The 12,568-nt window shown below is 40.5% G+C and overlaps 1 protein-coding gene across 1 annotated transcript in view; it reads right to left on the reverse strand.

Annotated features, from left to right (window-relative positions):
• Positions 1-3,630: 3,630 nt before the first annotated feature.
• Positions 3,631-12,568, reverse strand: part of SH3GL2 (SH3 domain containing GRB2 like 2, endophilin A1) — a gene marked incomplete at both ends in the record, with an annotated part of 186,512 nt that continues 177,574 nt past the window's right edge. The window contains 4 exons of the mRNA XM_084239277.1: positions 3,631-3,830; positions 5,773-5,903; positions 7,970-8,073; positions 10,292-10,450. Coding sequence (XP_084095403.1) covers positions 3,631-3,830; positions 5,773-5,903; positions 7,970-8,073; positions 10,292-10,450 — 594 coding nt within the window. The remainder of the gene's footprint in view (positions 3,831-5,772; positions 5,904-7,969; positions 8,074-10,291; positions 10,451-12,568) is intronic.

Consider the following 12,568-nt stretch of genomic DNA (forward strand, 5'->3'; position numbering starts at 1 on the left):
GATTCTGCCAGGTAAAATCTATCTTTTGCATCTTTTGAATATAAAGAAATGAAAACTAAGTGAATCCTGCAATTTTTTTTTCAGATGATACACAGAAAGGGAAAAAAACCAGATTACAGAGAGCTCTCCAAATATCTTTAAAATTTTCTGATATTAGGCCTCCCCTGGTGATGGCAGCGGTTGAGCGCTGGGCTGCGAAGCTGCCTGCAGCCTCTGCAGCGCCAGTTTGATCTCCCGTCTCCGGAGAGAGTCCCACATGGCGCAACAGACCTCTCCTGCCGCGCCCGCTGCTCCCCTCAGCAGTGTATTTCATCGTCTGCCTGTCCTGCTCCCCGCTCTGGCTCTGGTGAATTCTCTCACCCTCCCACGCTTCTGACTGTACCCAGTGCTTGTATAAATAAATAAAACCTTTTTAAAAAAATTTTCTGATATTAAAATTTTATTCTTTCCCTCACTAATGTGGACCCCTTTGTTATTTCTCACCTGAAGGAACTTCCCAAAATCTTAGTCTTGCTATTTGTGGGTGACTAGTAGCAACTAATCTATAGGGTGGTACACAAGGGGGTTTGGGGTTTCTCTTTGAAAAAAATGGTACTGAGATGCTGTTCTCCACTCTTATGCCTCTAAAACAGACAACCTGCTCCAATTCTGTTATGAATTACAGCTTTTCCTGCCACAAGTGAAGAGTGCCACTGCCTAGGCAGGCATGCATGCATGATAGCTGAGTGACATTCAGTGGCCAGGCCTTTTAAGTGATTAGTATTCACTGGTTTTGTTCTTTCCCTTGATAGCTCTTTTAATATGGGCTTGATAAGAGGCCCCTAATCGGTGGGCATAGATATTGCTGGTGTAGCTACCCTTCCATGCAGCCCAGGAAGTCTTCATTAAACATCGGAGAGGGTTCCAAAAGGAGGCTTCAGTCTTCCTCTGCCTTCAGCATCAAGTCACCAGCAACATCCCCAGGGAATGAAACTCAGTCTGCATAGTTTTTAATCTAGTTAACAGATGGGTTTAGGAATATAAGCTTAAAAGTGCCCTCACAGTCCCATCCAGAACAATACAGGCTGTCTTAAAAATAGAGCCTGATAATCCTCAGGATAATCCTGATTTCCCAAGGCATTACTAAGCGTCTGCAGAAAAGGACTTGGCATGTTCCAGAATATAGGCTACTTATTAGACACAGGCAGGGAAATGTCAATTCTTGCCTATGTCATTTTAATTGTCTACTTAATCAAAGAGAAGCTAGGAGAAAATAATCATCTTCCGGAAAATTATTTTTTATTTACTAAGGTCTTTATTTCTTCTCAAGCATGATTTAAATTTTTCTAATTAAAAATCTTTTATAATTCTTAAGATTTTTTTATCTATGGGTTTGATTTTTTGATCCCTTTGTAAATATGTTTTAATCCTTTTTATATTATGTTCTAATTGAAGCAACATTGCCTTATACATTGTTACTGATAAGTAGAAGTAAAATAATTTTTGAATATTGATTTTATATCCACTCTATTAAATTCAATTACTGACTAAAGAGATCATGTGTTATTTTTTCTGGATTTTGTCCATTCATAATATCATTATTCTTTTCAAAATTGATTTTAAGAATTGATATATAATATTCTAATTTGTGTAGCAAGCAAAATTATTTTCATGTTAGAGTGCTTCACTATAGAAATCAGTATATTAGAAGGGAAGTATATGTTAGATAAGAACATTTGGATCACTGGCTTTAGCATGGAAGGATATATCAAAAGAGAACCAAGTATTTAAAGAACATACTTGTTTTCTCAGGGGTTCAGAAAATACACATTTTGTGTGCCCTGCTCCCCTATTTCCACTCACTCGTCCCCAGCCCATACATACTTATCAAGAGCAATGAATGATGGCTTTTGGACAATCTATTTCCAAATCTATATATTTTTTGCAAGTATTAATGACAACAAGAGACTGGTTGGAATATTGTATTTTATTTGCCACTCTGAACATTATATTCTTCCAAATGATACTGGCATCGATGATTTCTCTTAATGTCTAGAAGCCCTCTTCTCTCCACTTTCTGATGTGCTGTCCTAAATCTCTTTTCTGTGGTTACCAAGCTGTTTCCAGTGTTGAGGCTAGCTGGCTTCTTGGTAACAGATATTTCCTTCTTACAGAGTAGATCTGAGCTTGGAACCATATCTGGTTCTGATGTACTAGACAGAAACTAAATCAAACCCCAATACACCCACAGTCAGACCCAAAGAACCGACACAAAATAAGGACCAGAGTCTTTAATTCTGTCTTCAGCAATATTTATTGGAAACAGCAATGCTTCCCATGTAAGAGTTTATACATTAAGCAGTAAGATTTGCCTTTCACTCCACATGATCCACTATCGCAGGTGGCACATCCGAAGCAGCACATTAAACCTCTAAAAGAATCTGTACAGCTAGATAAATAGAACTCTGGATACCTAACAGGACTTTAATGACTGATACCAAAAGAAAGAAATACTCATAAGCTTACTCACAGCACTGTACACACAAAATGAAGATGAGATAGAAGGAATGGAAATCTTAAAAAATGACTGAATTGGGAAAGTTTTGCATATGCAGCCACACATCTTAAACTGCTAAGCACAAAATTCATCTTTTTTTGGTCCTCATTGAGGGCAGAATATGCACAAATGATGTTCAAAGAACACAAGGTGAACATAGAAAGGAAAGATATTTACTGTTTCTTGGTCTATGGACTAGTGAGGAAATGGTTTCTAGTGTCTTTCTCCTGTGTTTCTGTGGCAAATGGAGTCATGAAACATGTAATTCACAAGCAAAACTGAAGTGAAGATATTTGTTCCCCCTTCCCTGTAACCTTCGGAAAAGGCCTAAATACATGTTTCTGTACAGCAAGAAATGTAAGCTTGGAAAGCAGATTTCTTCCCAATTCCTCATAATGGAAACTCTCCTCTTTTCAGCACTTCCTACAATATGCTGATTGCTGACTCTCTTACTGAGAAACAAAATGAGTGTTCCCCCTGTGACTTTAATAGCTGGGAGGGAAGAAAACTGTGCCTCAGAAATAGGCAGAAGTGGGGGGCACAACAGTGACTGTTTTCAGAGAAGGCTTTGCACCCACACTCAACACTTTTCTACTGATAGCATCAAGGGACTAACTCATTCAGACCAGAAGACAATTTGCTGGTGAGGGAGACTTTCTTCACAATTCTGTGACTCACATATTTGGGAGGGGACGGTGTGAAAGCAAGAACTTTCTCCTATTTAAATGGAGAACCTGAGACCTTGACATGGCCCCTGGGTGATAGATAATATCTTCAGTAGAATGTTTTATCTGTGACGTGGCTCATGGTCATAGTCTAAAAACCCACAGTCTCCTGAGAACTGTGTAAACAGCACTACTGGCTGGTCTCAGATGGTATTTAAAAAGCACATGCCATGCCCACCAGACTAAGAAGATACCACCCATCACCATGACTCTGTGGGATCACACAAGTCAACCAAAGATACTCGGTGGGGCTTGATGACTTGGACCACTGCGGCCTGCACTTGGGATGTGTTGTAAGCAGCATTACCAAAGCAGTGGTTAAACTTAACTATCCGGGTCAAGAGGAGGTGAGCCAGCCAGCAAAACATCCTAATGGGGTAGGGCAACCAGAATTTCCACATAATTGATGGGGAAGAAGCCTGATTGGCCATGAAGCATCCCCTCGTACCAGTTCTCATCAATTTGGTTAGTGAGTGTGATGATATCACCCTCTTTAAAACCCAACTCCCCTTCATTTTCAGGCTCAAAGTCGTACAGGGCTCGGCAGCAGGGTTGATCCATTGGGGCACCTGGGAGTCAGAGCAGGAGAGAAGAACACAGAGAGACGGGGGATTTAACACACAGCCACAGCCTGCAGCACCGCCTGGCCGCTGTGCCCTTTGTTCCTCCCTCGCTTCTCTTCTTGCCCAAGTTGCCTGCTGCTACTCGACCCATCCCCAGGCTCCGCTGCCCTCTATCAGTTTTCAGAAGCTTTCTCAGATTTCTGGAAGTTGTTGGGTTCCTGTTTCCGTTTCCAGTAAGAAAAATGAACACGTCTATTTTTGTGATATGGACAACACAGTTCATCAAGCTTTGCCTTCCTGACAATGCCCAGAGATGGGAGACTGAATGACTTAGGAGTTTATAATGAGATTTAGGTTAACAGCACAACACAGCCAGAATTCCTTCCCTTCTAGCACTTTAAGAGCTCTTCACATGTGAAACAGTAGACTTCACGGACAATGCTGTGTAACCTCAAAGTAACAATGCCATTTCTTATTTGTTTCAAAAATAATGATTCTGGCGCCCAGAAAACTGCTATAATGTTGTGAAAACAAAACAGTGTAAACATTGAGTGCAAGTTCTTACACTGTGTGACCTTGCACAATTTATTTCACACTCAGTTTCTTTGTCTAAAATTGCTCCTAAATGGTAGTATTTTGGTGATTAAATGAGATTATGTAAAAAATTAAATAAATTTCAATTTGTATAGGAAATATGCATAATGTTAATTGTGTGGTAATATGTAATGTAATGTAATGTTGCATATGTAAATATGAGGAGTGCACTAGAGCTAAGATATATGGAAAATAATGCACTATGAGTAAAATAATGAAGAATGGAAATGTATCTTCAAAATGGATCTACTTAAAATAGCCAAATATATTAATAGAGTGCATATACAAACAGGCATATAAACTCAGACAAGTGCACAAAGCTTCCATGCCATCTAGATAGTTTTGAAGGAAACTATGTAATTTATTTTTACTTAGATAAAGCAGCAAATTAATAAGTCTATCAAAGTGAAATATGTGGTTGGTTTCTCAGCAGGGAGAAGCAAGTTACACTTAACTTATATGAATGGTCCTTAGAACCAGTTAACTGCTAAGAGTTGAGCTGTCTATTTGGCATGCTGGGGCTCTGAGCAGCTCAGTGAGCTCAGAGGGCAGAGGGTCCCTGCTGTCATCACAAAACCCTCTGCGCTCCTTATAAATTCCTATAGAACATAAGCATTGGGGATACAGGAAAAACAGAAGAAAATTGCAGGTCTTTGAAATCCATACCCAGCATAAGATAGTTTCCACTTCTTCAATGCAGCAAATGTCAAGGTGGAAATGTCTCAAGCACAGGTTTTATCTATTCTTTATGTGTAGGGGTGAGGAGAGTGATGGTTTCAACTGAAAGAATACATTGTTGGGTATATATCCACATTCCTGATGCAAAATGAATTTTAGCTTTTATTGTATCAACCAGGACAGATGAACTGGTTAGAGCAGGGAAGGGAAGGGAGGCAGGATTCATCTGCAAATATATTCACTCCTTTGCTCTTTGACTCAGGAAACCCACCCTACACACTCCCGAAGCTGCTGCCTGTGGGTTGTATGTGAGAGCATGTGTGCGTCACTAGCCACGGGCATTCACTCTCATGCATGCTTGACATGTTAAGGTGACAGTCAAAATCAAGTATTAGTTAGGACATTAGTGTGTGCTGGTGATGGAGAGTGAGAGAAAAGCAGATATGAAATTGTATTACAGAGAAAACAGAAATGGGGGAAGGGGGAAGATATAATGGGTGAAAAAAGGAGGATTACTGTAAAGAGCTTCTAGCTGGCAGAAGAATTTTGTAAGACATATATTACAGTATGTATGCTTCTTATGCAGCAAGAGTGGATTGCTCCTAAAATTTTTGGAAGTGTTAAAAAGATGTGTCCAAGACCCATGTACTGGGTTCTGTAGGTCTCAGCTCCTTACCTGCAGGTTTGGGGGTACCTGTGTGAGAGAGGCCCCCATTGGGCTGGGTACTGTCTCCAGTTGGAAACTCCAGGCTCATTCGTGGTTTGGGCTGATATTCCCTTCTAGGTTGAGATGACGCTTGTCTTATTCTGCATTGACAGAGAAAGGGGGAAGGGAGAGCATGTAGCCAAATGAGACAGGCAAAAATAAATAAATAAATAAAACCCAGGAAATGCCTGAGTCACACACCAATCTATTACTGGGGAAGAGAGGAAGTCTGAAAATGACCTTTAGTTTTCATACATGTATCTGGCTCTGCTTTTAGTGATGTCCTTTTATGGTCATAACCTCACTGTCTTCATCCGTTCTTTCAATCCCTTGCTTCTTACTTCATTCATTCAGAGCTTACTTTGCAAATATGCACTGTGCTAGATGCCAGGAACATAAAGATTAATAAGATACTATTTGTGCCCTTGTGCACTTTGGTCTGTTGGGGACAGCGAACATAAATAAAAAGGGTCAAAAATGCTGTTACAGAGACATGGAAAAATTACTACAGGGATGCACAGGGCGAGGGTGGGAAGGAGATCCTCTGTCTATGGGAAAGTTGGAGAAGGTAAGGGAGGAGGCAAAACATAGGTAAGAGTCACTCCCAGATGGATCATTAGTTGTTTCCGAAGACAGCTAGTCCACCTAGAGCCTGAGGAGGACTGGTATGAGGAAAGGAGGAAACTCTGCCTCCTCCAAGAATATTGAGCCCTGTGGGATCTAGGAAGGAAGAAGTGAATGCAGGCAGGAGGAAAGTAGATAGCTGGGTCAGTAAATGTAGTTTTCACACCCCTAAGTATTTTCCAGTTTCAGGTGTTCGCTAAGTAAGGTAGACAACAGATTTGCAAGAGTGAGTAGAGAGAATTAAGAATACAGTTGTTAGCAGAATGATACTGATTTTGAACATATTTCTGGGGGAAAATAAGCAAAGTGGTCCTTAATGCTCAGAATTCATAAAGACACATTTATTTAGTATGTTCTAGTGTACGTATGATTGTAAAAGTCTTAGAGGCTTCAGAATGTTAGATATATTCACACGAGGGTTCACTGAAAGAAGATGCATAGTTCAAGAAGACAGTGAGGAAAGGGAGTGTCTGGCCAGATGGAAACAGATGAGGAGCTTTCCCACAGTGCAGCATAATGACTTGAGGACACGTTTGCTTATCAGCTATTAGAGATTAGTCTAGTAAAGAGCTGAGAGTTAAGGTTGCTGAGGTGATCCTTGATATGCATATGGTTAGCAGAAATATCCTGCTTAATCTAAGTAAAGTACCATAATGCAGTACTACTGCATACAGCGTGCACACTGTGTGCCCCAACTCCAGAGATACTCATTCTCCAAATAAATTACCACAGTCCAATGGGGCACATCTGAGGACATGGAACAGGGATACAAAGGTAGCTTTCTCTTATGGTGGAAGATTTGTATCACCACCAAGACAAATGCAAAATGAAAAAAGACAGTCTTTCAAATAGGTTACACCTGTTCATGAACCCCAGTTGCAGCACTGTGTGACCCTGGGCTAGTTATTTCATACCCCTGAGCTTCAGTGCCTCATCTGTTATTAGCCACTTGGTTTAATATTACTTCATTTACAGGACTGGTATAAGATTGATGATTATATCCTTCAGCATCCACACAGTGGCGCAAGGAGTTAAGCACTGAAGCAATCCACAGCCTCTGCAGCACAAGTTCAGTCCCCAGCGGGCCAGGGAGCAACCCACATGGCGCAGCAGACCTCTCCCGACTTGCCCGATGCTACCCTCAGCAGTGTACTTTGGTCAGTCTGCCTGTTCTGTTCCCCGCTCTGTTTCTGGTGAATCCTCTCCCCCTGCATCTCTGGCCTGTACGCCAGCTCTTGTATGCATAAACAAACAAATATTTTTTTAAAAAAAGAAATTACATCATCATTGGTAGCACCTTGGTGTTCCGTCGGTGGTAGTCAAGATATAATCCAAGTATCACCTCTCATAAACACAGGGTTAGAATCAATGGAACAAAGGTAAGCAAAGCACAGGACAAAATAAAAACAAATGGCCCACTAGCTATCTGTACAGGATCAACAGGAATTTAGGCAGAAATATATTCTTTCTATTATTTCCACTTCCTTACACCTCATATCATGGCAAAAAAAAAAAAGTAAAATACAGTGGAATTGTAAAATACCTTTCTTCCAGTCTGACGGTGACTTGCTGCAGGATCTGGACCGCCTGCTTGTGGTACTCCAGCTGGGCCTGCACGAGCGCAGAGAGCTGGCTCACCTGTTCAATCTGCAGAAATGGGGAATCACACCTTAGTTACCCATTACTGTCCTTAAGCAACTACTACTGCCTGGCACCTAAGATAGGGCTGCCCCCGACACAACCCACTGCTTGGTGATGCCAATGACTGTGTGCTGAGCCCAGCTAAGACAGTTAAGATGGTTTTGCAGGTTCCAAATCAAATAAAGATAAGAAATCACCCTTGTGTTTGGAAATGCTTACCAAGAGGAGAAACAACATAAGTCAGAATCCTGTGAAGATCACATGACACCCATTAAACAGTCTCATGCTTAGCTATAACTTTCTGATGTTAGGATTTGGTTTATTTTATTGATTTCCTATAGGAAAAGGATATATTCACCAAGCTTTGCTCCCTATACTTTTTTTTTTGAAAATTCAAATGAGCTTTTATTGATCAAGTAATTTATTAATTTGGGGAAGAACTGGCATCTTTACAATAGTATGTCTCCTGTTATTTTGAATACTAACAAAACCTAGTAATAACTATGCAAGAAAAACTCAAGTTATAGCATAGTAAATTGTTTTAACCTTACAACAGAGGACTATAATAACTAAAACATCGAGGGAGAAACCTGGTATTTTCATTTTTTTGCTAAGAGCCTGGAAACTAGTCACTGACGTGTGTGTGCGCGCGCACGTGTTGCTTTTTACAGTGGGTAACAGGGATCTCTTTTCCTAATACTTACAATAAAATGACTCACCCATAATGTCTTGTGGGGTTTAGGTAAATAAATGAGGTGAAGCACACTGCTTCCTTGGAAGCAAGTCACCAAAGGGATTCTCCCCCTTTGTGTTTTGAGCAGTTTCATAAGATGAACTTGTTTTGGTTCCTTTCTCAGCTACTCTAATCAAACCTAATGAAACACAGAATTTATACACAATTCAGTCTCGAGTGTGTTGTATGTTTTCATAAATGAGACCCCAAATTCTTTTATAGATGTGTTTTCTGTTCTCATTTTTGTGAATTGTGCTGTCTACAGATGACTTCAAGCTCCCTATATTTTTAAGCTAAGTCAATATTAGTGCTGTTAACAAAAATGTGAATATTGATTTCTCATATGAGTACTGTGGGGAATAGTGGGGTTTGATGGAAAACCTTGTCCTGTCTGATTCGCATCTATAACATAAAGGTATTGCCTCAAGTGACATCCTGGGTTCACGCCAACTCTAGGCATCTTTGGTTATTCTTCAATTTGAGTCTCCTGTTGTGATCTAGTTGAACAGAGGCCTTAATGTCAACAGAGCCAATACTGCCCATGAGTTTTGGGGTAGGGTGGGGCACTGGGTGAGGGTACGAGTGTGGTGATTGAGGTTACTCCTCATGACTTCAATATTCCTGTTGAGTAGATGGACAAGTTATTTCCCATACACACAACCCTACATGGTATCTGGGTGGTGGGAAAGTTCAATATGTTCAACATGCCTCCCTTGCCAGTCACCAGTCAGGCCACAGTGGTTAAGTAATAGTACATCAAGGCACCATAAACATCTTGGCAAAGTTGGCAAACAAATAATGAGGCTGGTGTGGGGATGAGCAAGGACAGTAAAGCTGGTTAACAGGTTTTGTTACATGAGTACTGGGAAGGAAGGAATGTCCTTATAGCTTCGAGGGTAACAGACCTTCTAAAGCCATGAATAATAATTTAGTACTCTGGAAATGTGACCTTAGTTTTTAAACCACCTCATCTATGCTCCAAATATAGAATCTATGCCACAATCATCCATCTCAACTGAAATGACTTTCTGAAAGAAAATGTCAACTTTGCTTCAAAATATAGAATAGCTTAAACTATGTTGGACACTCAATTCAGAATGCATTATAGTTGATGTTCTTTTATAATTTGTAGTACATCTGCACTGTATTCCAACAGGGTAATTTTTTTTAAGCTACTGGACTTATATACATGGTTCATCCAGAAACATCCTTTATCTTTCTACTATTGGTAATAAGCAACATAGATATTGCTACTATTTAGATCATTAGTAGCAGACAATCTAGTTAAATCAACTGTGGGAATAAAGAAAAAAATTTACCATTCCTCTATGTTCTTTATAATTTCAATTTTTTTTAAAAAAAGAATCTTCTGATGTTCTCAAGATAGTGTGTAGCAGATATTATGATGTTTTTAATCATGTAACACTTTAACGCAATAATCTTGTGATTTAATAGCAAAATTAAATTTAAAACCACAGGACAGTTACTCACATCCATCTCCAAGAGATTGAACATGCTTGACTCAGCAATTTCTTTAGACTCATCAAATTTCTCCAGAGCTTGACGAAGTTCTTCATCTGGAATCTTGCCTTGTCGTTTTTTCTTATAATCAAAGTCCAGGCGTCGACCCTCCAACTTCTTTAGATGATGCTGAAAAAGTGAAGTGTAGGAATATGCTTTGAAAGGACTTAATGGAAAAGACCTATTTACAGCCCATCATGCCTATTTGCTTCTAAAATAAGACAGGCTAAATTGTAAAATATCTCATCACCAGAAAAGTAAAGATGACTGCATCATCCTGAAATGAATTAAGAGCAAGGAGGAAACTGTGAGAACTACCAGTGCCCTTTATATTCTGCTCTTGCCGAACCAAAGTCAGGCTGGAATATGCCTTTCCTTTCCATGACAAAATCTGGGAATGTGTGTCCATGCCCCACACATGTGGAGAGCACAGGCATGTAGAGCCCAATGTCCCCATTTCCAGAGAAATAGAGTCTTGTTAGAAGGTAGAGGAAAAACTCTTTCCTTGAAATAAAGTGAGAAATAATGATATTCTTGCTTTAGAGCCACAATATGTTAGTGCTGGAAAAAACTTATTTTTGAAGTAATCCAATCTGTTAGAAATAACTAAGTTGGGACCTCCCTGGTGGCGCAAGGGGTTAAGCACTGTACTATGAAGCAATCCACAGCCTCTGCAGCACAAGTTCGATTCCCAAATGGCCAGGGAGCACATGGTGCAGCAGACCTCTCCTGACTTGCCCACTGCTCCCCTCAGCAGTGTGTTTCAGTCAGTCTGCCTGTTCTGTTCCCCACACCGCCCCGCTCACCTCTGGCCTATACCCCAGCTCTTGTATGCATAAATAAATCTCAAAAAAAAAAAAAAGAACTAAGTTGCCTATTAAAAATATGAACAAGAATACCTAGGGTGGAAGCCCAGGAATCAATATCTTAACACTTAAGCTAGCTGACAGATGCAGATTTGGGGGAACTAACGATTAGCTTGACTTTCCCATTTGACAGATAATGAAATTCAATCACATAACCTAGCTGGGAAGGATCCTTAGAAAGGATCTAATGCCCCACACCATGCTTGAATCCCTCCTTGCATCACCCCTAATACATGGCTGTCCAGTCTCTGCCCAACACTTCCAGGGACAAATGGAAAAATAGCTTCTCAAAGCTACAAAACGTTTTCTTCCTCAGAACTGTGGTGCTTCACTACTATGGACTGGAGAAAATGCTGGATTTTCCTTGATTCTGGATATGTAAGGAATGAAAGGGAAGGAGATGAAAACAGGGCTGGAATGTGAAAAAATGAGAAAGACATTAAATTGAGATCCATAAATGTCTCTATACAATCCAGTAACCCAACTCCCTGGCATTCACCTGAGAATTTCAAAAACACTCTTGAAAGGAAACTTGCACTTCCATGTTTTTTTGTAGTGCTATCTATAAAAGCCAAATTATGGAAACAACTCAAATGACCCAAAACAAAAGAATGAATCAAGAAGATGTGGTATATATACATAGTAGAACGTCATTTGTTGAAAAGATAAACTCATGCCATTTGAGCAACATGGATGGAGCTAGAAGGTATAATGCAAAGTGAAACAGGTCAGAAGGAGAAAGACAAATACCAGATGGTGTCACTAATATGTGGAGTACAAAGGACCCCAACAAAGGGTCATATTAAAACTAGGCTAAAATGGGCCTCCCCGGTGGCGCAGTGGTTGAGCGCTGGGTTGCGAAGCTGCCCGCAGCCTCTGCAGCGCCGGTTCGATTCCCGGCTGCTCCCCGGCCACCAGAGGAGGGTCCCACATGGTGCGCAGACCTCTCCTGCCGCCCGCTGCTCCCCTCAGCAGTGTACTTCGGTCCTTCTGCCTGCTCTGCTCCCTGCTCTGGCTCTGGTGAATTCTCTCACCCTCCCGCGCTTCTGACTGTACCCAGTGCATGTATAAACGAAACAAACGAACAAACAAACAAATAAATAAATAAAACATGCCTCTATAAAAGAAAAAAAAAAAATTAAAAAAAATAAATAAATAAAACTAGGCTAAAAAATTAACCCTTGTAAAAAAAAAAAACCTAACCCTTGAAAGTAGACTATAGAACTGAAGCATCCAGAGGGGAAAGGGAGTGGGGGAGGGTAAGAACCAAGAGGGAAGGAAGCACAGTGGACTACGGTGGTGGACTATGGGTAATTCGGAGGTGGGTGCACTATGTTGGCAATACCTAATTGGGGCCTCTTAATATCACCTCAATTAAAAT

Source organism: Talpa europaea (assembly GCF_964194135.1).
Source record: "Talpa europaea genome assembly, chromosome: 7".
NCBI lineage: Eukaryota > Metazoa > Chordata > Mammalia > Eulipotyphla > Talpidae > Talpa > Talpa europaea.